The sequence below is a fragment of the Onychomys torridus genome, chromosome 11 (assembly GCF_903995425.1).
Source record: "Onychomys torridus chromosome 11, mOncTor1.1, whole genome shotgun sequence".
NCBI classification, from domain to species: Eukaryota; Metazoa; Chordata; class Mammalia; order Rodentia; family Cricetidae; genus Onychomys; species Onychomys torridus.
The window spans coordinates 29,190,506-29,216,339 of NC_050453.1; the positions used below are offsets into that span (position 1 = coordinate 29,190,506).

The 25,834-nt window shown below is 37.5% G+C and overlaps 1 protein-coding gene across 2 annotated transcripts in view; it reads left to right on the plus strand.

The window, feature by feature from the left end:
• The window catches only part of Dcaf6 (DDB1 and CUL4 associated factor 6), a 120,900-nt gene that overhangs the window by 75,923 nt on the left and 19,143 nt on the right, over window positions 1–25,834 (plus strand). Inside the window, exons 11-15 of one of the 2 annotated variants that reach the window (XM_036201920.1) lie at window positions 6,656–6,715; window positions 17,408–17,525; window positions 22,604–22,719; window positions 23,411–23,479; window positions 23,703–24,024. In XM_036201920.1, the coding sequence (XP_036057813.1) occupies window positions 6,656–6,715; window positions 17,408–17,525; window positions 22,604–22,719; window positions 23,411–23,479; window positions 23,703–24,024 (685 nt within the window). The remainder of the gene's footprint in view (window positions 1–6,655; window positions 6,716–17,407; window positions 17,526–22,603; window positions 22,720–23,410; window positions 23,480–23,702; window positions 24,025–25,834) is intronic. The other variant, XM_036201921.1, reaches the window with a different exon arrangement.

Sequence of the window (25,834 nt, forward strand, 5' to 3'; positions counted from 1 at the left end):
ATTCATATTATATATTAATTGTCAATCTTTCTTTTCTTTCCTTTTCCTTTCTGTCTTTCTCCCTCTTTTACTTTTTTTCCTTCTCTCTCTCTCTCTCTCTCTCTCTCTCTCTCTCTCTCTCGACAGGATTTTTCTCTTTAGCCCTGGCTGTCCTGGAACTAACTGTCTAGACCAGGCTGGCCTCAAACTCAGAGATCCGCCTGCCTCTGCCTCCCGAGTGCTGGGATTAAAGGCGTGCGCCACCACACCTGTCAATAAATCTTTCATTATTCTGAACACTAAATAATGTCAACTTCACTTTTAAATTATTGTTTAAAATAAGTCATATAAAAGAGTTAGAGCTTGGGACATAGCTTGGTGGTAGGACAATTGCTTAGTGTGCCTAAGGCCCTGGATTTGGTCCTGCAGTGCCACAAGGAAACAAGGGTTTCTTAACAAAGGTTAAACAAGATGTTTAAGTCATGGTTTTCTCTTTTATTGAGGGCAAGATGGATCAGCTGTAAATCTTTCATCAGAGTTTTGTGTGCAAGTTCTGATTTAAAATCTGCAAGTGGACTGGGAATCTAGCAGTGATTGAACTGTCTAGGGGAAGCTGTTTGATTCTCAGGGTCACAGGAGGAAAAAAAAAGCCATTCAGATGTAAAAGTAAAACTGCTGTGATTTAGCTTGCTCTTCATGCTGACCCATAGCTCCTCGTCTCTGAAATAGAATATGGACCAACCTACTCTAAATGTAGATTTTTTTTTCAAGATTCATTTTTATTATTTTCAATTATGTGTGTGTTTGTGTCAGTGTGTGGGTATGTGTACATGTGTGCAGGTGCTTGTACAGGACTAAGGTGCCAGATTCCCCCTACCCCCATGGAACTGGAGTTTGAGGTGATTGTGAGCCACCCAACCTGGGTGATGGAAGCCGAACTTGTGTCTTCTGTAAAAGTGGTATATACCCTTAACCACTGAGCCATCCCTCCAGGCCCTAAAAAAGTTTTGACAACTACAAATGATAATCCTTCAGAGCTAAATTTAAAAATCCAGTTTTCAATTTTAGAATATATTACTTTAAGATATTTTTGTTTTAGTTTTTAAAAGATGTGTTTATTTTTATGTATATGAGTATTTTGCCTGCATATGTGTGCACAATATGCTGCAATGCTGTTGGAAGCCAAAAGAGGGCATTAGAACCCCAAGAACTAGAGTTGCAGAGGGTTGTGAACCACCATATGGATGCTGAGAACTCAATTGCAGCCCTCTGTAAGAGCAGCAAGCGCTCTTAACCCCTAAGCTCTCTCTCCTGTTTTAGTTTGAAGTAATTTTTGTCCAGAAGTCAGGAAGTATACTGTAAATCATTTAGAGATTATATTATAACTCATTGTCTAAGCTCTTCAGAAATGCAACATAACATATGTTGATGATGTCCATGATGATGATGTTGTTGCTGGCAGTGTTTTGAGATAGGCTCTCACTGTATCCCCAGTTGTTCTTAAACTTGTCATCTCCTGTCTCTTTTCCTTGACTGTTGGAATTAGGTCATGCATGAAGTTTGGGTTGTTTGTTTGTTTGTGATTTTTTTTTTTGTTTGAGATATGCTTTTGCTGCCTAGCTCAGGCTGTTGTAGAATTTGCTGTTGAAGCCTTATCCTTCTGAGTGCTGAGATTACAGGCATGTGCCACCAATAGCCAGGCCGATTACTTTTTAATTGTATTTATCTATCTGGAGGGTGGAGGTGAGCTACAGCATATGTGTGTAGGTCAGAGGATAACTTGCAAGGAATCAGTTCCACTGTGTGGGTCCTGGGAAGAAAACTCAGTCAGGTTTGGAGGCGCTTTTTCTTTAATCATAAAAAGAAAGCTTTTTTTCTTTATCACATTATTATCTGTGTCTAAGACTAGTTGAATTCTTGTCCCATACCTTACCACTAGATGAACCTTGGGCAATTCATTTGGCTATTGTCTGTGAGTTTCCCAGTTACCAGTTTATTTAAGTACTGTAGCCTACGCCACATAACAGATGGCATAGAGATGGGGTAGATAATGTGTATATATAGTTTCTAATATTCATGAGAGAGTACCATCTTATTTATAGTAGGTATTTAGGTAGTGTAGTCTACCCCAGTTAACAGAGATGCATAGAGATGGGATAGATAAATATATAGTTCTTGTTACTTGAAAGCAAATACCATTTGAATTATAGTGTGTTTTACTTCTTCAGAATGTCTTCATATCAAGGCCATTTAAGGTAGACAGCATTGAGGATTCTGAATGAGCTGCTTGGACATTTATCAAATGAATGCCCGGAATAACTACAACAAAGGCATTCAGTATATAGCTAATTTAAAGCCCAGGTCTTTTTTCCATTTCAGGTCCCTGAAGTCATGGGTTGCTGGCTCCTGCTCAGAGTGACAATACCCTGTGTATTCTACTGGTACTGGCCCAACCACCACAGAGCCCCACTGGAGCATGGAGCCAGCCTAGAGAGGGGCAGGTAGGAACTGTTTTTTCACTTTATGGCACGGTTTTGCTGATTGGAAAAAAAATTAACTTTTATACCCCAGAAGGGTGTAAAACATTGATGATTATTTTTGAAAAAAGGGCTTTTCAAAACTGAGCCATATTGGAAAAAATCAGCATTCATCCTGTCCTGGGCGAGCAGGCCCTGTTTACTGCCAGCCTCCCACACTGCTCACAGGGACAGCCAGGGCGGCACTCCTGAGACGGACGCTCTGGCCTCTGATAAATCAGGCATGACGCGGACCCAGTTCTGGAAGCCTTTGTTAATTACCTTAGGTGTTAGAGTCCTAAGGAAAACAGTAGTGGATCTCAGGGTTTAAACTATAATTAAATGAATATATATATTCCTTAGTTGGAAGATAATTTTACATCATTCTTTTCAGTCAATACTATAGCTCTGAAAAACAGTTACATGAACTGACTCTATATATTACATAGCTTATAAGGATGAGCTCATTAAAAGAATATTGCATCCCTTTTTATAGAGTTAGAAATGAGACTTAAGACAATTGAAATAACTTGCCCAGGGTTACAGTGTGAATGAGTGAAAAGCCATTCAAACCCAGGAAATATGGCTGAAAAAGTCTTGTTATATGTTAGATTATAATTTTTTGTTTTTCTATAATTTAAAAAAAAAATGTGGTGTTAAAGGACTGAAGGGTTTTCTCAGTACCAAACTACAAATTTGGGAGAAATACACAGTAATGACTACTATATACATTGAGCTTAGTATCGAATGAACTGTTGCTTAACATTTTTATATCTACCTTTAAAATAGTACCATTTAAAATACTTTAAATGTGTTGACTTACTGTATTGCTTTTAGTAATGGAGCATATATTCTGATTTTTATTTTGTAATGATGCCTTCTGAAATATTTCACACAAATATGGAGTAGAATATACCAACAGTTTCAGCAACGAGTTTAAGCTTCTTTTTTTTTTTTTTTTTTGTGGTAATTGCTTTAATAAGAAAAATCCTTCCTGAGATGTATTTAGTAAGGATTGTTCTATGAGATACTTAATTTAAAACATAAAGATTAAAACAATAATATCAAGATTAGAAGATATCTGTCCAAATGCCTTTATGTTGTTCCTAAGGTGTAAAGTGAAGCACAATAGTCTCATGGCAGTGTCCAAATCTGTAGTTAAAGCCACACACAGAGAGAGTTAAAACCAGAGGCCCCCTAAGCCATTGCTGTTCATCGTTCTGTTATTCGCAAACTTGTCCTGTGAGGATCATTGCATACAGAAGGTGGGATCTTTCATACCATCTTTGTTAGCATTTTCTGATTGGTGACTCTGGACATAGCCCTTACTAGAATGGACAATTTGGGGCCTACACTGTAGTTGAGGTTTAGATATTTTTAAGATAGACACATTATGAAACTCTATGGACAGCTTGGATACAGTCCCTCAGCAAAGAGTGTAAGCTTATATTTTCATTGTTGTTATTTGTTATTCTGTTAGTTATTGTGTTAATATTTGGAAGTATTTGTGTAACTGGAGTTATAGGCATTTATGAACACTTAGTATTAGAAAAGCATGTTATTTGACATATTTATGTTATAGGAAAATAATAATTCTAAAAGGAGTTGCCTGTTCCCAAGATTATAAATAAAGTAAATGCAAAATCCAAAGTGTCATAAACATTAGCCTTAAAAGATATTGGGCCAGCAAGATGGCTCAGTGGATAAAGGCCCTGATTCCAAGCTTGACAGCTGGAGTTCAGTCTTCAGGACCCACATGGTGAAAAGAATTGACTCCCACAAGTTGTCTTTTAACTTCCATGTAAGAGCTAGCTAACATGTGCATATCCACACACAATAGACAAGTACACAAAATAATAAAAATATAATTTAAAAAATTTTAAGGATGTAAGAATAACAAGTAATTCTTAGAAATCTGCAATTGTTACAGGCTAAAACAGTACAGTGAAAGTGTTTTAGTTGGTAAAGGGCTTTGTTGTTGATTTAATGGAAGCTTCATTATTTTAAATACTGTAAGACTGACTCACATTTTGTGGAGGCGATAGCATTGAAGATCTTCATTAGTGTGTTTTTAGTGATGCTTTCTAAGTTTTATTGAAAAAACAAGATACATTTTACTTCATGAAGATTTATGAATTCCATAATGTAGAAAACCAATATTTATGAAGTGCATGTCTTAGTGGCCTTAGAGATATCTTGGAGATTTAATTATTAAAGGAGAACATAGGGAAATGTGTGATGAATCGAGAGGGATGAACTGTATTTTATGAAAGACTCTTAAGGAGGGTTTTCTAATGTTTAATTAATTGACTTGTTTTTGTTTTTGTTTTGAAAAGTGTAACATTATTTCTAATTACTTAATTAAAGCCTGTTTTTCAAAATAATGCAGGTGGCAATGTTAGATCTAAAATGAGTCAGTGAGAAATTATTTTAAAGAGAAAAGTATGGTAGATTAAGGAAGCAATAAACACTGCGATTTCCACTTTCCTTTTTGTGTAGTAAAGACCCTTAATTAAATATTATGGTGAAAAGATGATAGGTAAAAATGAATAAAAGCTTCAGACTTTAGAATAATGTCATGGTTTATCAAATTCTCTGAGCAGACTGCTATGATACATACTAGAAGATGGAAGACTTGAGGTTAATAGAAATGATACTGGGAGCAGGCTTCAGACCACAAATGGAAGTAATTAAATGATGTAAATTTGGTATGAAACCAGGATATACTGGGAAATTTCCCTTACCTATTCAGCTCAGGATAATCTTTACTTTAACATCTGTATGGAGGAAATGAAATGTCATTATGAACATAGCTGGTGCAGTGAGACATGCCTTGCTAACAACGTTCACTAAGAACCAGGGCAAAGGATCTTAGAAATTAGGAATTACTTTCACATTTGACATAAAGCCGTGTTTGTTACCCACACTGTCCCCTTTTGCTGGAGCTCTCCTGGGGCACTGGGGCTTCTCTATGTTAGGGATCCTTTGTCCACAAATGCTTGGGGTCAAGAGCAGCACATTTGGGGAAATATTTGCATATACCTAATAAGGTGTCAAGGGGAAGTACTCAGGGCTAAGCAGGAAATTCATTTGTGCTTTCTGTACATTTGATGCAAACATCAGAGATAATTTTATGCAGTACTTTAGTGAATCTGTCTGTATTCTGACTACATTCTATCATAGGTTAGCGGTGAAATTTTCCACCTGTATTGTGTCAGCAGCACTATAACATTTTGGATTTTGTAACATTTTCAGTTTTGTTTTTTGTTTTGTTTTGTTTTGTTTTTGTAGACAAAGGATGTGTAACTTACATTAACATTTTGTTAAGGTACCATATCCATGGGCTGTCTAAAGATGTTCTGATTATCAGAATTAAGACTTGCTAACACAAGGCAAATACTCTTTCCATTTCAGTCCTTTAGTCCAGTGTTTTCTAAAAACTAGAACCCAATAATGAAATAAATTCTCACATGAAGACCCAGTGTACCCAAAAGATCAAAATAAAGTTGTACTCTTTAAAGCCAAACTAGAAGCACAGACCATTAAGCTTTCTTCTTGCTTTTCTTTTCCAACCAGGTACCTCTGTAAAGAAGCCTAAGCTTTCACAGTGTGTAGTTTCATTATACACAATGTATCATAGAGTTTTTAAAGTTACATGTTTCTTTAAAGGTATTTAACTCATTGACTGTTTTCCCAACAAACCGCTTTTTGTTGTTAAACATCCTGACTCCTTCAGCTCATGGTACAGCAAACAGCATCTCCCACTGTCCAGTGAGCATCTCATTTCATGCTCTGAAAGCCATCTTAAGAGCTGGTGAGGGAACTTCAGAAAGGCAGAGTATCTTCTTTGTAGAGGAAATACCCTGTTTCTAATTATCTATCTGGCACCTTATATCTGTGCTAGATGAATTTGATTAGAGGTATGTGCATGGAAGTAGAGTAATTGTTTTCTCAACTCATTCTCATGATTGCTAAATGCTTGCCTGGAATAACACTTTAAGCACATGGCCCTGCTTACTCACAGCTTGGAAAACACAGCACAGTACTTACTTCTCTTCCCCATCCTTATACATTTGTTTCTTAAGATTAGAGATTGTCATGACATTGCTGTGCAGTTTTCTGCTGCTTACTTTTAAGTTGAAATCTCGTTTTTGTTTCAGATTCTCCTTCTTCTGTGGTTAACAAACAGCTCGGATCCATGTCACTTGATGAGCAACAGGGTGCGTGCAACAGGAGATGCGCTATGCCCATCATCCATAGTTTTATTGAGTGCACAGACAAGTTCTTTCTCACTTTTGCTTAGCATATTGATTATGGTCTTCAGTCAGTATGTTATGGACTAAATTATCTTGTGTGGTATTGTGCACAGAGGGCTCTTGTGGCCTGAACAAATTATGTTCTGTGTAAGCTCATTTCTGCCTTCAACATTTCATAACTGCTTTGAAGTCCCTCCCTCTAACAGTTTGAAATGATTATAAAATTTTTATGATAGCTATATATCATAAAATCATATAGCACTGTGGTTTAAGGTTAGCACATTGCCCCATTATTCATTTAGAAGTTATTTGAATGTAGTAATAGTCCATATTACTAGGTTGCTATGGTAATGACACTTGGTTTTGTGTTATACTTAACTGGTGGTGAAACTCCAGATAGGTTGGTTTTTTGTTTTGTTGTTGTTGTTGTTGTGTTGTGTTTTTTTTTTTTTTTTTTTTTTGAGACAAGGTCTTATACATAGCCCATGCTGGCCTTGAGCCTCCAGGGGTTTTGCTTAGCCTTCCTCCTAAGTTCTGGGATTGCAGTCATGCTGCTACTCCACTCAGCTCCAATACTTTTAATCTGAAGCATTATGCTTACACAGAAAGCTGGGCAGTCAGCAGGGAGAGCCTCTTATACTTCCACTGGTGCCTTTTTGAAGTAGCAAAGGCTGGAGGAGAGCTAGATGCCATCACAGATTTATTGGTCAAGCTGTATCACCAGCAGAGCTGATAGAGGCCAGAGAGAATTAGAAAAGGACAACGTTCTGATAAAAAAGAGGCCCATGACTGAACTAGGCCCTCTGAATGTGGGTGACAGCTATGTGGCTTGATCTGTTTGTGGGGTCCTTGGCAGTAGGACCAAGACTTATCCCAGGTGCATGAACTGGCTTTTTGGAGCCCATTCCCTGTGGTGGGATACCTTGCTCAGCCTTGATACAATGGAGAGGGTCTAGGCTCTCCTTCAACTTGGTATGCCAGACTTTGTTGACTACCATGGGAGGCCTTAATCACTCTGAGGAGTGGATGGGGATAGAGTGGGAGGGAGGTGAGGAGGCTGGAGAAGGGGAGGGAGGGGAACTGGGGTTGGCATGTAAAATGGAAAAAATTTTAATGAATAACTATAGTAAAAAATATAAAATAAAAAATAAAAAACAAAAAAAAAAAAGAGGTCCATGAAAAGAACTCAGAAAGAAGACTAAGAAGCTGTAGGATTTTCTTGAGAATTAAGGCAGAGAACTTATTATATCAACTCAGAATTCTCTGAAGTATTCTAAGCACTTTGTGATATGATAATGTTAGTGATATTCAGCCACAAAGAATAACTTCATTTATTTATTTATATGTGGTACATGTGTCTGTCTATTGGGGTCCGTGCCATGGAACAGTCTTGCACAGTGATTGGAGGATCATTTTCAGGACTCAGTTCTTTCCTTCTACTGCATGGCTTCCAGGGATCGACCTCAGGTCAGGCTTAGCTGAAGCACTGTTACTGCCGAGCCAGCTCGCCAGCTTGACTTCAGTTATCTCAACTGAAAAGGGCTAAGGGGTAGCTGCTAATAGAGTTCACAAATTTCTTTTTAAAAATATGAATAAGCATGAAAAATGTAAGACTTGGTAGGCTGAAAGTTTAGATAGATAGATAGACAGACAGACAGACAGACAGACTGACTCACTGGTTGACTGAATGAAGAAAATTAGTATTTCTGTAGTATCTGGTGTGAAATAGGTCTAATTTTAACTGTCCTAGAGAAATGTGCAAAAACTAAATTTAAAACAAATTAGAAACTCCTGTACTTTCAGTCTTAAATACTTTATTTGTAAATCTTTTGATGACATGTATTGTTGTTAGGTGTTTTGTTTTCTTGTTGTTGTTTTCCTGTTCTTAAAAAATAAAGCTAGGCATGGTAGTTCTTGCCTTTAATCCCAGCAGTAGGAAGACTGATGTAGGAGAATTGCCATGAGTTAGATTGAAAATCTGTTTTGCTTTGTTTTTTAAATCAAGCAAAATATAATGTAAAAAATAGGGTGGGGGAGAAAAAGAAAAAAACAGAGTAAATGAATTTGAAAACTACAAAATTAACCATGTTTTATCTTTGTCCAGAGTAATAAAAATGGGATACAATTATAGCATCACATTATATTATACTATAGCCAGATTCATGTTTAGTTAACCATATAGAATAATTTCTATAGATTTATGTTTAATATTATACCTATTTAGTTGGTACTTCATTTATATATGGTTTTGGGATGTAAGAAAGGGAAGATTCAAGTTTAACTCCCACAGTTTTGACCTTAGTGCCTGGGTGAATGATGATGCCATTTAGTGAGGTTGACTAGCCTAGAGATAGAAATTAGGAGGCTCTTTGTTTGGGTGACCATGTAATATCATTTGCCATATAGTCGTATAACCTTAGAGAGGTTGTATGAGGTCAAGTATCAGTTGTGTTTGGCAGAAACTACATTGTAAATGTAGTTTTGTGATAAGACCTTTGAGCAGAGTTGGCCTACCAATGGGAAATGACCTAAGCACATCGGCTCACCTACGGCAACATGTGCTATCTGAAGGTGAACTGTACTTAGAAGTTCAGACAGCCTGCCTGTCATCACTCTGTCACTTCTGGCCTAATGTAATAACTTTGTAACTGACTTCCTGATGTCTACTTAAGGCACACTCTGTTCTTTACCAGCAGAGTAAATCTTTGAGAAGTGTATATATACTCCTATCGTTTTCCCATCTAAAGTTACTTTAACCCTTGAAAGCTACTGAAGTTTACACCGTGTCTTATAAGCTACACATGAACTGGCCGTAATCTCTCTAACCTTACTTTTGGCCATTCTGCTTACTCACTGTGTCCTTGTCAAGTCCCTTCAGTCTCCTGACACTGCTCAGTCACTGGTCTTGCCTAGTAGCCTTCCTTCCGTCTGCTAACACTGTGCTCACTTCCTGTGTTCTTACCGAGTAGCCTGCCTGCATTCTGCTAACACTGACTCCTCTCCTTCTCAGACAGCGTAGATGCACGGTTCCCACTCCCAAACCGCTTTGTTGTTGATGTTAAGCAATTTCTACTCATCCTTTAAGTGTCTCTCAAAGCATGTGACTTCCCAGTATGCAGTATTTCCCCTTTCCCTCTTTGTGGCTTGTTATCTGCTCTCATTAGATCTGCAATCATGTATTTGTTCGGAGGATTGTTTTGTATATACCTCTCTCCATATTCTTTTTGTGTTGTTTTTATTCATTGTCATATATGTGCAGCGTATGAAGTCATATCATTTTTATTGGTACCAATATTTGGTCAGGGTTTTTTTTTTTGGGTTTTTTTTTGTGGGGTGGGGTTTATGTTTTTGAGACAGAGTTTCACTTTTAGTCTTGGCTGGCCTGGAACTCTCTATGTAGACCAGGCTGGCCTGGAACTTTCAGAGATCAGTCCACATACCTCTGCTTTGTGTGCTGGGATTAAAGGTGTGCCACTATTAATTCTTTAAGTGATCAGAGCTATGGAAATGATTTCAATTTGGAGAATTTAGCATAATAGCCAGATTACATATTGGAAAGTTCATCTGGGCAACATTATAGATAAATAATGGAAGATAAAGATTGAAGAGAGTCAGGTATACAATAAATTATTGTAATAATCCAGGTAAAAGACAATGAAGAATTTAGTCTAAGGCAGTAGGACTGGGAAGTGAGTACATTTTTAAAAATCTTTGTGAAGTAAAATGAATGGAAGTTGGGCTTGGGGCAGATTGTTTGCCTTATCTGGTAGTATGGGTCATTACTACAAAATAATGACAGTAATGGTAGTAATAAGTGGTACTTTGAAACTGTTTAGCCAGTTTCATAATTAAGAGAAAATTGTGTCTAGGTATCTTGACAAGATTATAGTAAACCACCAGAAAAAGAGCTTTCAGAAGAAACAGATAGTTATGGGGAAAAGAAGCTATGTAAGATACCTTTTTATTTATTTATTTTTATTGTATTTGCATTGGTGTTTTGCCTCCAGATATGTCTATGTGAGGGTGTCAGATCTTGGAGTTACAGACCGTTGTTAGCTGCCATGTGGGTGCTCTGGAAGAGCAGCCAGTGCTCTTAACTGCTGACTGGAACCATCTCTCCAGTCCTGTGTAAGATACCTTTGGGTAGTGCATGTGTGTGTGTGGGAAGATACCCTTTAAATGTTGACTTTGAAGTACTTAGTCTGTTTTCTCTTGCTATTAAGGAGTACTTAAACGCTGGCCATGGTGGCATATATCTTTAATCCCAGTACCTGGGAAGCAGAGACAGGTGGATCTCAGTGAGTTCTAGGCCAGCCAGGTCTGCATAGTGAGACCCTGTCTTTAAAATATATGTATGTGAAAGAGAGGAGGAGGAGAGAGATAAGGAGAGAGGGGAGTGGTGAGGGAGACTGAATAACATAAGGAAAGAGCTTTTGACTCACAGCTCTGGAAGGATCTACTTGACTTTTAGTTAGGGTCACATTCTGCTCCATGATTGTAAAGCATGGAGGGAGGGATAAGCAGAAGCATGTTGAAGACAGATGTCAGGTGGGAAAGCTAGAGAAAGCTAAGAAAACCAAACATGGATGGTGACAGCTTACTGTACCAGTAGTTTATACAGTCCTCTGAGGAAGAACTCACTCACTCCTTCAAGGTAACATACTGGTTGAGGATTCTGTATTCATGATCCAAACAGCTCCCTATACTGCTGCATAGACAGGCAAGTGATGTATGTAATTATTCAAAGAAAAAATTCATCAGTGAAATGAACTCATTGAGCCTGAACATTATTAGTAACCTTTTTATCTTTATCTTTTTATCTTTGGTGCTACCCCCATAAAGAAATCTAGGTGCTACTGTGAGAAAATAAACAATAAAGAAAGCACCTAGTCACTGGGCAGTGGTGGCGCACGCCTTTAGTCCCAGCACATGGGAGGCAGAGCCAGGCGGATCTCTGTGAGTTCAAGGCTAGCCTGGGCTACAGAGCAAGATCTAGGACAGGCACCAAAGCTACACAGAGAAACCCTGTCTTGAAAAACCAAAAAAAAAAGAAAGAAAGAAAGAGAGAGAGAAAGCACCTAGTCACCTAGACAGTGATTAAATATACATCTACAGCATAAGTACCAAACTTTTAAGAGAAGCATACTGTTTCTTTTTTTTTTTCTTTTTTTTGGGGGGAGGGGGTTTTCAAGACAGGGTTTCTCTGTAGTTTTGGAGGCTGCCCTGGAACTCGCTTTGTAGACCAGGCTGTCCTCGAACTCACAGAGATCTGCCTGCCTCTGCCTCCCAAATGGGATTATAGGCGTGTGCCACCACACATAGTCAGAGGTCTGGCTTTGTTGCCCAGGCTGATTGAAGCCTTGTGCTCAGACAATCCTGTGTCAGTCTCTGAGAAAGCTGGGGCTACAAGAACATATATCCCCCATTCCTGACTTTGTCTCAGTAGTTTCTATTTCCTTTAATCAATATGCTTTCTAAATAAACAAGATGATGGGGAAAAAAAATCAAATTACAGACATTGTTATATGAGAAATACTTTATCATATTTACAAAATTTAGAGTTGTGGACAAACATATGGGTAGCTCTCCTGTGCTAATTATGGACAAAGCCCAATGGTATCTATGATGTACTTTGCTGCCTAGAAAAAATTATATATGCTATGTATAAAAATAAATATATTACATATGCATACTGTGTAATATATATGCATATGCATATATGTGAATATAATTTGTGTATATATGCATATACAACATACACACATATATATTTATGCACATATGTGCATATACTATATGTAGATATGCATGTATCTACATACATGTGTATATATGCGTAAATATATATATAAACTTATAAATATTTATTCAGATAGTTATTTTATTTTTAAGTATGTTTTTTTAATAACAGTTAATTTGGGGGAGAGTGTAAGAAAATAGTTTCATATGAGTCTTTGTCATGATTGAGCAAATTGCTTTATACTTATTACAGTGATAATCATTAAGTAGAAGTTGATAATCTTTAACTATCAAAAAACCCTTGGGGTCATTTTACCTAAGTAGGCTTCCTATGGTGTTAAAGCATTTATCTATAGGAGACAAGAGGGTAATCAGAACCTAGGAAAACTGATTTTACTAATTCTTCAGTTGGATTTGTCATTAATTAAATATTTCCTTAAAAATCATGCTTATATACCATTACAAAATTGAAATTTTAACAATATTATCCTGAGAATATTACATTGGTGTTGATTTATGCAACACTGAGGATTGACGCCAGGACCTCGCATACACTGAGAAAAAGCTATATCCCTGCCCTTTAGTATTACTTTTTGTAATTTTTTTATTTTTTGAGATTATAATATGTCCCCTGTTTCCCTTTTCTCCATATTATTTTTTTAGTGATGGAGTCCTAAGTTATGCAGCCTGGCCTCAGACTTGAGATTATTCGGTTTCCATCTCTTCAATAGCTGAGTTTACTGAACTATCATGTCTGGCTCAAGAAGTATTTTAGGTAGCCATTAAATATATACTGAATTTTTTTTATTTTTAATAAGTATCTAATGTTTGAAGCCTGTTAAATTAATGAGAAATAATAGTTCAGTATTTACTACCAGAACACATCTATAAATAGTATATTTTAAATTCTAGTGGGAAAAGATAGTGAATTGAGACTTCACTCCAGATTCTGTGTACTGTTAGAGTTACTATCCACCAGTTGATTATTTGGAATGAAATGACTAATTCCACCATCACCACCCCAGTACTCAATGTTGAAGCTGACAATTGGTGATGTATTTCATTATTTGGACATTAAACTGTATTTTGTATTTCATATGTTTTACCTCTTCTGTTAATCAAATTGTTTTCTATACTTCTAGGTTAGTTATTTTCTAACTTAGAATTGTCTCTTGATAATAGTTGACATCTACTAAGTTTTTATGTGATCAGCAGCAGTATCTTAAGAATTTTACTTGTGAGCCAGTTTTGGTGGCACATGTCTTTAAACCCAGCATTCGGGAATTAGAGGAAGGTGGGTCTGGGAATTCAGGGCCAGCCTGGTCTACATAGTTCTAAGACAGCCAGGGCTGTCTTAGAGAACTTGTCTCAAGAGAAAGGAAGAAGGAGAGAGAAAGAAAGGGAAAGGAAAGAAGGAATTTTACTTCTGTCACCTCCTATATTTTCATAATATGAGGAGAATGCTATCATTTTTATTTTCTGTTGTAGAAATAAAGACCCCAAGACATATAAAAACAAGTAAAGTAGATAGTTGAATCATATCTGTTTATATGGGCTAGGATGGATGGATGGACAGAAGGATGGATAATAGATGATAGATAGATAGATTGATTTATAGATATTTAGATAGAGTTAATACTCTGTTATTGTAATATTGAATTAATAATAGCAACAACAGCCTAAGTGCATTTAAGTTAGTCCATAATCAGACTCCATCTGTCCAAAATTAGTCAAATTACTCTGCATGCCCAAAATGAAAAAGCATTAATTTCATTTTAGGGTGTCAATGTATTGTCAAATGTAATTCATATGTATCTTGATTATCCATTCTGATTTTCCTAAAGTGCTTGAATCTTGCTTAAAGAAAAAGAAAAAGAATGAAAAAAAAAAAAAGAAATGCATTCTAACCCTTGGCTATAAACTCACACTGGCCCTTCATTTTAAGAAGTCAAATTCTGTATTGGATAGTGTTTCTACTAGAGACACAATTTATGTGAAGCTATATGGAAATCAATAAACTCAGGAATCTGAAGTTTGAGTACCTAATGAGAGTCTGTTCCATTTATACAGTGATTGGCCAGTTTTAGCCAAGGGTGATGAGTTCATTAAGAGTTGGAAGGAAAAGTGTCAATCAGCTATACTCATTTTATGAGTGTATGAATATTGCCCCATTTTGTGACTGTGTTTGAATAATTTTATAATAGATGACTCTAGGAAAGAAATAGTGACTGTCGTTGATTGCCTGGAGGCTTCTTGCTGGGCAGGGGTTGGCAGCTGTTGTGCAAATGTTAATGAAATGTTTCTGCACTGCTCTCTCTCTTCCTTGCTTTTGTTTACTATATTCTTATAGTAATAGTATATGAATGTATGTAACCATCTGTCTCATTTTCTTCAAAAAGAATGTGGTGGTGTTGTTTTGGTAGGGGTGGGGTTTACAGTTGTCCATGAAGCTCAGAAGAGGGTGTTGGATCCCCTGGAGCTGGAGTTAACAGGAAGCTATGAGTGACCCAACATGGGTTCTGGTAATTGAACTCAGGTCCTGTAGTAGAGCAATATACTTGCTCTTTAATACCACCATCCCCCCCCCCTTTTTTTTTTCTCAGGACAGGGTCTCACTATGTGGCCTTGGCTGGTCTGGAACTTGCAATGTAGACCAGGCAGATCTTGAACTCAGATCAGTGTGCCTCTGCCTCCCTGGTATGGGTTTAATGATGTGTGCCACCATACCCTCGATTCCTTCCTTACCTTAGAGGAAAAATAAATAGCAAAATGTTTTATAACATGTTTTTGAAAGAACCAGCTCTAGCTCTGCCTGTGCCCTTGATCATCCCAGGCTTTAGCCCCAGTTACAGCAACCTTAAAACAGTAGTGTCTTTGTTATCAGTGGATTGAAAGTCTCAATGGCATAACTACAGGAAAAAAGGAAAACTGTGTGGACAAATGACTAACAACTATAAATTTACTCAAGTGGTAAAGGAATGGATAGATGTCAAAGTCTTGTTATTGATAGCTTTTTCCAAGATAAAGTTTTGTGCATTTACTAGAATGCTGTTTTGTAAAATGCCTCCTCCAAGACCCTAGGTCCAATGCTGAGCTGTTGAAATTGGTGTAGGTCTGCTTTAGTGGCGCACACCTTTAATCCCAGCACTTGATAGGCAGAGGCAGGCAGATCTCTGTGAGTTCAGCTCCAACCTATACAAAAGTATTTCTCAGCAAACCAAGGCTATCTAGTGAGACACTGATGAGAGAGAGAGACAGAGACAGAGACAGAGAGAGACAGAGAGAACGCATTGTTATAGGTTTTAGTTCATTCCTAGTAGCTGTTTATACTAAGGATGGAGTCAAAACAAATAGAATAGAAATAAAGTGATTTTTATAATTTGGGGATGCCAGCTTTGTATTTATACTTTTATTTTAAAATAAGATTTAATCATATAAATCAAGATTTCTTACAAGTTAGAACTTAAAACCTAGTATAAGAATTGAGCTTTTTCAGGTCACTTGTCTCTTGGGGAATACTTTCTCCTTTCTGCTCCAGTCCTTTATTGAAATACTGTTATGTTTCCTGGTTATAAACTAGACCAGAGGTTCTACGAGGTTCTCTTTCAATAAGTGCTCCAGTATCTTCAAAAGGAGTGGAGAGAGGGTATGTCCTTCATTGTAACAACAGTTAAGAACCTGCATAGGCCTGTGCATCTAGTTCAGTGGTAGAACACTCAGTGGGCTCACTGCAGGCCCTGGCACCCACTCTTGGCATCATTGTAAAAGCAGAAAAGAAGCGTGAGTAACTTAGATTTTTAAAGTTGTGATCTCTTGTTATTTTTAGGAAGAGTAATTCACTGTCATATCAGTTTTGGAGTGGATGCCAAGAGAAAGAGATAACCACAGATAGGTTTTCTCTCTCGAGAAAGCTAGCCAAAGTGTCTGGTACTTCCACGAGCTGTTAATGACTATCAAATGGGAAGTTTTAAAGTTCTGCTGGATTTTGTCCTTAATTATTCTTTTGCTCTTTGGGGAGAGGGATTTGAATAGTCTCTACAGTTTTTGTGGCTTTGATTTGCTATTTTGTTTGATTAATTGATTAATTTAGAGACAGGATCTTACTAAATAGCCTTGGCTGGCTTAGAACTCACCACGTGTACCAGGTTGTACTCAAATTTAGAGCAATTCACTTGTTTTTGCCTCTTGAATGCTGGGGTTACAGATATGTGCAACCATGCCCAGCCAAATATGAAGTTTTTCTTTTTGAAAGATGGCCTCACTCTAGCCCAGCTGGCCTGTTTTTAACTGTGGAACACAAGCCAGCCCTGACACCTTGGAGGCCCTCCTAAGTGCTGGGATTACAGGTGTGAGCACCATGCCCACCTTTATTTGCCATTTTAAAAAAGACATTGTGTATTGTAGATATACCCTATAAAATTTTAAGGTGAAATTATTGTCCATTATTAAGAAATACCTTCTTGGCAGAAATAGTTAAGAATAAAAGCTGAAGTATACTAAAATAATGACACAGTTCTAGAAAATGCCAAAGCACTGTAGACTGCTGCCTTGCCATAGAGTGTGTCTTGAGAGAGCGAAGATCTCAGTAGCATCTGACTGATGTTCAAGCAACTAAAAAGTAAATCATGGGTATTCTATTAAGTAAGGTTCCGTTTATTATGTATGTCATTGCACGCTAATAGCTTTTGCTTCCTTAATGAAAGTGGTTTTCAGTGCATTTGATCTCCCCCTAAATATGAGGGAGTCATGCACACAAAGCTAGAAACTCATAATGTTGCTTTGAACTTTAAAGGAGAATCTAACATGAATAAAATTGATGACAAGAACAGCCTAACTTAAGTCCTTTTAAATTTTAGGAAATGTCATATTTTTACTGGTTTCAGAGACTTTCTCAAATGTTTTAAACGCAACTTTCAGATAACAGTAATGAAAGGCTGAGCCCCAAGCCAGGCACAGGTGAACCAGTTTTAAGTCTGCACTACAGCACAGAAGGAACAACTACAAGCACAATAAAACTGAACTTTACAGACGAATGGTAAGTTCACGTCGTCATGAAGACGTTCTTTGCTGTTGTGTAGAGTCATATCAGATCTGTACTGCATTTTCTGTTTTGTTTTTGCTATACTGTATTGGTTGTGAAACGAGTGTGTGCTTTCAATTCCTTGAAGAACTTGTAAATAAATAGATTAGGGGTCTGCGGAGACAGCTCATTCTCAGTGGATAAGAGCCCTTGCTATGCAAGCATGAGGACCCGAGTTGGAATCCCTAACAGCCATGTAAAAAGTGGAGCATGGCTGCACATACCTATATATGCCTGTAACCCTAGCACTGGGAGGCAGAGACTGGAAGGTCGCTTGAGCTCACCAGTGAGCTTCCTGTTCCGTGAGAAACCGGCTCAAGCCAATAAGTGAAGACTAATAGAAGACGACTCCCTAACATCTTCCTCTGGAATGTGTGCATGTTACATACACACTTATGTGTGCACGAAACAAAACAAGTAAAACTCAAAAAACTCCACAGATGAATAAATCTCACCTGCTGATTAGGTGCGAACCCAGGCCTGAGAATTTACGTTTATAAAAATTTAGCAAATTGTGTTTGTCATCCTGGGATGTTTATTCTGATAAAAAATACAAACAATAATATAATCGTTTACATTAGTTTCAGATATTTTAGTCTTTGTTTTCTCTCTGTGTATATATGGATATATTCATAAGTGTATGATTTTGTTTTGCATTTTAGAACATAATTGTAATTATGCTGAATATATTCTGTTGTGCGTTTGTTGAACTTAACTTTGTAGTTGTTTTAGTTACTTGAACTAATTGTTGTGTACTAATTGCTAGTGCTAATTGTACTCTACTTCATCCAGTAGGATGTTCTAGATTACTTCTTTATTCCCTTTTAATTGGAAAGTGAACTATCACTTTTAACCCGTTGAGAGAAACATCTTTCTTTTAAAACTTTTCCTACCATCAGCATCCTATCTGTATATTCAGATCAAAAGATATTGCCAATTTATTTTTCAAGACTTTCTCTTTTTACATTTCAGCTAGTGTATGAACAAATTTTAATCTTCTGTTCAATGTATTTTTTATCATGATTTTTAAATAATTTTACTTGTTATTAAATTTATTATTAGAAAGGTTGGACTTTTATACTTATTTAATTATATTGTCTTTAATGATAGTTCTGATTTTGTTCATGTATTAATTTAGCTGATTAAATTTAAGGAATCAATTTATATAAACATTTTATTATCTTTCCCACTATCTAAAGGCCTCTTGATTGAGCATTATCCAAATATTTTTATTTAACCTTGTTTAATTAGCAATTTATGAATGTTTGTTGACAATATGGTATTTATAAATATATAATTTGTGCTGGCATAATTATATAAAGGATTATATAATAATTATGTAAGTTATTTATAATCACTTGTAATTATTAATATATTAACTTGTTTTAATATATTAAATTTATGTAAATACATCATATACTGTTATATCAAGTATATTATGTACAAATAATATATCACATGTTAATATATTATTAATATATAATTATATGTTGTGTGATTGATTAATATGTGATTATATGTTACTTTTCAGTTCACTGGCCTCCATGTGTGTTTATGTTTCAATGTATTTTACAGTAAAGCCTGATTAAATAGGATTTCAAATGTTATTGAAGACATTCTGTGTGCCAAGGATTGTTCTAGACATTGGAAATGCATAAGAAAAAATAGTTTTTAAAAAAAATCTGTGCCCTCTGGAACTTATATTCTAGGTGGAGGAAGCGGACAATAATTACAATAAATAAGTATACAGTATAGCATTTGGAAGGCACTAAGTTCTATGGAAGAAAATAGAGCAGGTAAGGACAATTGGGAAACCTAGGGAAGGTCAGTCATCAATGAGAAGATGGTGTGCATGTAGGGGAAGAACGTTTGAGGCAGAGAGACATCCTGCATGACGTTTGAGCAGAGCAGTCCTATATGGTCAGGGATCTTTTAGGAAGCTTGTAGATGTGAAATGGAGTGAGCAGAGGAGAGACAGATGAGTGATGGATGAGGTCATCCATGATGAGGAGGCGTTTAAGAACATAGAGGTAGTTTTGGTTGCTGTGTTCATGTTGTGCCACAGTAGAAGGCAGTGCCGGCTGAAAGACTGGCCGTAAGCAGAGTAAGAAGTCTCTAGAGCTGTGGGTTGTGCCAGGACGGGAGCAGCAGAGCTGCTGAAGAATCAGATTCTGTGTGTTTGAAGGTGACGTCACTGGGGTTTCTTAGTGACCCCAAGTGTTTATCTAACATTTTAAAGCATGGTGTCTGTGGCTCTGTCCCATAATAGATAATTTAACACGAGATTCTCACATTCATTATTATCTCTTCTCCTCTCATCCTTCTATACAAAACTACCTTCTTAGAAAGAATGCCTTCAGACAATCCAAGTCTTAGTCTCTGTTTTTTTCTTGAATGCTAATTTCATTTTAAAATGACCATAAATTATATTATCATTCATTGATTTGTCAAATATTACCATTTTTATTTTTAAAATATTCAATATATATTATTGAAAGTAAAGCAGGACATTGAAAACTATACATCTTGTCCTTATTTCAGTATGTGTCTTGCTTTTTAGTTTTAGTTTCTTTTTTTTTTTTTTAAAGATTTATTTATTATGTATACAGTGAGTGTTTGGTCTGCAGGCCAGAAGAAGGCACAAAATCTCATTACAGATGGTTGTGAGCCACCATGTGGTTGTGGGGGATTGAACTCAGGACCTCTGGAAGAGCAGTCAGAGCTCTTAACCACTGAGCCATCTCTCCAGCCCCCTAGTTTTAGTTTCTTTAAAGACAGATGAGGACTCTGACTTGACAGCCTAAGGAATCTCTAAATCCCACTTTTCTAAAATGGAAAAGGGCATTTTTAAAAGAGCCTATTTTTAAGGTTTGTTGTCAAGATTTAATGGGATTTTGCAGAGAAAGCACATTAAACTTAGTAAGTAGTGTGTATGATAAGCCCCAATAGCTATAACAGTAATCTTTTATAGATTGTTACTCTGCTGTGCTCTCCGTCCTTTCTGGTTGGCTTACGAGAGCCATTGCAGAACCAGGTGAAGGTGCTATCATTTGTTTTACATCTGTTACAGTGTTTTCCAGGTTTGCTGTTTTTCTGTTTCCTTACAGTGATTTTGCTTTAAGGTGTCTGCCTGTAATCTTCATGCTTAGAAAAGCCTTGTTCTTTCCAGAGTTGGGGAAAACCTTCTCTCATCTTACTTTTGTGTTCTGTATAGTTGTATAGTAAAACTCTCTCCTTACTAGTTCTGGAATTGTTTTTTCTAGCAAGTGTGATGCTGAGTTCCAGCATTACTGTCCACATGGCTGTCACTTTGTCCAGTACCGTAGGCCACGCGTGCAGTCTTCTCATTTCGCTGTGCTGAGTGTGTGTCTTTCCCATTAGTGGCTCCTTTCCTATTAGTACCATAATATTTTAATCATCATAACTGTTGTGCTCTGGCATTTTATTTACATCTATATCATAGCTTTCACAGTGAGGGAAAAAAATGTATTATATTTGGTTTTATTTTCCACAGTGGCTTTGTATTCTATCCTGGCTAAAAAGATACTCATAGGGGCCTGAAAGACAGCTCATCACTTCAGAACATTCGTTGTTTTTCCAGAGAACCTGCGTTTGGTTCCCAGCACTCATATGGTGGCTCACAACCATTTGTTACTCCATATCCAGAGATCAGATGCCCTCCCTCTTCTGACTGCTTCACACTCCAGACACCCATGTGCTACATAGACATACATGCAGGCAAAATAACCATATATTACAAATAAGGAAGAAGGAAAGAAAGAAATACATGTTCTTTACAAAGAAAAAAGAAACAGCATACAATATTTAACTGAAATAATCCTACTGAGATGGCACTTTAGGCAGGTTCACAAACCCCCTGACATTTTTTTCCTGCATATATAACCATGTAGGTATAATATATTGTTTAAAATAATATCATTTTATCTACACTTTTTGAAAAAGAAACTGACTTTTGTAATTTGGTTAAAAGGAATTTTATAAAATCTTGGCAAAAAGTCCCCAGTAATTTGCCTTTTTCATGTATTTATTTTCTGCATGTGTATATGTGTGTGGGCACACATCGTGGCACACATGTGGAAACCCAACGGTACTGTCCTTGGGGGAATTGGCTCTCTTCCCACCGGTCGATAAGCACCTCGCCCACTGAGTCATCTCACTGACTCTAAACTTGATCTTCATCTCCGGTTGTTAGACATCTTCCTTTTTCCTTATCGACCCTCTCCTTACACATATGCCATGGTTTCTTATGGAATACTTACCAAAAATTTTTGAATAGGTTTAATATTGTGCTATAGCCAGAAATGCTAATGGGACTATGGCCATCATCAGGTGGGTATTAAAATTAAAATAAAAAATACAATCTCTTCTTACAAAACTATAATGCTCAGTGAACACACACACACACACACACACACACACACACACACACACACACACACAAGGACTTGACAATGTTCCACTGGGCGGGGGTGGGAGGGTAGTTCCAAAAGACTGAAGAAATGGCCAGGCTTCCATTCATCTCAATTTTTAAAAGTATATAACATTAGAGTATAAAAGGGGTATGATCAAATTCTATAAAACCACTAATAAGTCTGTAGATAGAAAGGGAGCCAATATAATTCACCTAAAATTCAGTAGAAACTGGGATTGAAGGTGTGACATATTATATATAAAGCCCTGCATTTGATTCACACACACACAGACAGAGAGAGAGAGAGAGAGAGAGAGAGAGAGAGAGAGAGAGAGAGAGAGTGTCAGAGTCTCATTAAAGGACACGTAGAGTGTGTAGTAGACAAGAAGCATCAAAATAGTAAATAAACATGGCCTCATTTTAAAAACCTTTCTAAGATGAAGTGGACTGGAAGTTATCATGATTTCTTTTTTAAAAAATGGCTTTTCAAGTGCTTAATGTTCTGAATTTTCTAATATACTTTGAAGTTGTAAAGTCTAAAAATTACATCAAAATTCTTTTGTTAAAGGTTGATAGACTCCCTTATCTTCTTGTGATACAGGAGCAGTACAACCTCAAGTTCCAGAGGAAACGGGAGCCACTGCAAATCTGAGGGTCAGGAGGAATCCTTGGTCCCACAGACCTCTGTGCAAGCACCTGAAGGAGACAGTGAAACAAGTTAGGTTATTTTGATTGTTTTCCTTAGAAGAAACCTCAGTGCTGAATAGCCACGTATTTTTTTCTGTTCCCCAGCAGTGGGTCACTTTGTGTTGTAATTTGAAAGCAGCAAGAAGGAGTCACGCCATACAACAGGGCTTGTGTGGGAGGTTTATTGGGGGGAGAGCAGAGAAGGGGCAGAGAAGGGGCAGAGAAGGGTCCCTGGGGACGAGAGCAAAGGAAGAGAGATGGACACAGGGGAGGCCCGCCTTTTATAAGGGAAAGTAGTGAATGTGATGGTGGGTGCTCTTAGTGGCTGCAGCTGAGAACCTATCCTGTCAGGACCCTAAGGGCAAGCCAGTACAGATGCCTAAATGCCAACACTTTGTAGAGTGAGATTTTGTTTTATTTTTACATTTTATTGTGTGGGGTACATGCCTATGGAGGTTAGAGGACAACTTTGTGAAGGCAGCTCCCTCCTTCCACCTTTACTTGGGTTCTAGGGATCACACCCAGGTCTCTAGGCTTGCACTTAGCAAATGCCGTTGAGCCATTTTGTGGGGCCCTGTAATGAGACTTTTATCTGAATGTTAAAGGTTTCTATGGCCCAGATAGAATTAAGAGCCATTTATTTAAAGGAATGTTGGGTGTTATGTTTATATTTATTTTTCTTTAAAAAGCTAGATTTAATGATAATTTTGTTTAACTCTAGGAGCTCCTGAAGACCTATCAGAGAAAGGAACATTTTCAGAAAACCTCACTCAAAACCAGATAGATATAGGTGAGTTATCTCACTGTCTTTAGGAAATTGGCTCATATACAAAACTAAGCAGCCTTAATCTGTGTAAATCTGTCCAGAGGCAAAGGTCACTTGTAAACAATGGCTGTGCCGTATTCCTCTCTTGTAAAGGAATCAGACTCCCTATTAGAACATGTCAGCTCCTAAGTTAAGTATGTAATGGTGAACATGTGGCTAACTTATACACGACTTTGTTTTCTGACAGCACAATCTGATAACTTCACAGCTGAGCCATTGGATCCTAACTCAGGAGAAAGGAGTAACCCAAGTCCTGACGGCCCTGGTGGGGCTCCAGAAGAAGGCACTTTGTCTGAAACAGGCAAGGGGGCTTCTGAGCAGCCTGGCACTGAGAGTGCCACCTGTCAGGGTAGTACCGGTCCTGAACCCCCATCCCAAACAGAAGCCATCGGGCCTTCAGCTCATGAAGACACATCAACCAGGGACTCTGCTCTCCAGGACACAGATGACAGTGATGATGACCCAGTCCTGATCCCCGGTGCAAGATACCGAGCGGGACCTGGTGATAGGTTGGTATGTTTTTGATTAGCATAGACTATAAAAAAATGTAACTCACAAGAGCTTGTGTAAAGTCAAATGAGAAGCTCTCCATCTTTACAGGTGTCACAAACATATATGACACACAGAACTTTTAAACTGCAAATGATTCCACATATTCTTTGAGCAAACTGTGTGAAGAAGTGACCAGAAAGCTCAGTATCTCGGCCACTGAGGCTTGTGCCTCAGTTTGTGGATCAAGAGAAGGAATGTTGAGAATGACTACCAGGGTGTTTATAAAGTTCAGGTTACGGTTAGTTGTCAGATTGCCCTGTAGGGATTATGGCTCTTGGTTTTTGTTTGTTTATTGAAATGGGGGTAGGGGTCTCACGATACAGTCCTGGTTGTCCTGGAACTCACTCTGTAAACCAGACTGGCCTCAGACTCAGAGAGATCCATCTGACTCTGCCTCCTAAGTGTTGGGATTAAAGGTATACACCACTAAGCCTGTTTTTATTTTATTTTTGTTTTGTTTTGTTTTTGTTTTTCGAGACAGGGTTTCTCTGTGTAGCCTTGGCTGTCCTGGAACTTGATCTGTAGGCCAAGGTGGCCTTCAGGCTGGCCTTGAACTCACAGAGATCCACTGCCTGGTTTTATTTATTTATTTAATTTATTTTGGTTTTCGAGACAGGGTTTCTCTGTAGCTTTGGAGCCTGTCCTGGACTAGCTCTGTAGACCAGGCTGGCCTAGAACTCACAGAGATCCACCTGCCTCTGCCTCCCGAGTGCTGGGATTACAGGTGTGCGCCCCCCACCCCCCAGTCGCCTGTTTTTATTTCAATGTTACTTTTTTTTTCTTTTTTTTTTAATTGTTCCTGGTAGTGTGATAGTTCTCTTTTGAGGAACACCATTTTTCTGTTTTCTAATGTAATGATTCATTTAAGAAAATGAAAAGGTACAATGGGTAATATTGTAGGTATAATAGAGAAGTGAATTGTTACTATGTTTGTATGATTTTTTTCCATTCTTTGATTTTATGTGAACAGAAGGAAACATTTTATTGTAGGAGGTAAAATACTTTTAATGATCTTTTAAAGTCTCAGGCCTGGTGGTGCAGGCCTGTGATCCCAGCTGCTTGGGAGCTGGCAGTAAGAGGATCGTAAGTTCAAGGACTGTCTGCAGGGCTTGGTGAGACTGCCACCAAAGAAGAGGAAAGAGGTGGGAAGATCACTCACTTGCTGTGTGTGGGAGGCCCCTGTTTACTCTCTGGTACTCAAGGAAGGATGGTGTGTTGCATCCCATACAGATGGGAAACTATCTGTGTGATTAGTACTGTCTTATCTCACTGTTCAAGAAAATCCAGTTTTATTGTTAAAGTCCTAATTCACATAGGAGTGAAGTTCTGTTCGGATTGTTTCCTATATTTATGTGTTGAATAGACTTATTTATCAAACATTCAGTTTACACTCCTGACATAATTAACAAGATTATATATTATACATGTATAATTAGAAGATTAGTATACCATTAAAATTTGCAGTCTAACTAGGCAAGGTAGCTCATACCTGCAATCTGAGTACTTGGAAGGCTGAGTCAAGAGAATTGCTTTGAGTTTAAGGCCAGCTTGAGCTACATAGAACATTAAGGGTAGCCTGGGCTATAGAATGAAATGCATTCAAAGTAAAACCCCAAACAGTAGTAATGCTGTATAATTGGTAAGAACATCACAACTTGGTTTTGAATCCACATTCACTACCTACTAGTAATGTTTTCCCATATAAGGTGCTTATTGATTCAAAGGGTCAGTCTCTTTTATATATGAAATGGGGTTATGGTTATCTAA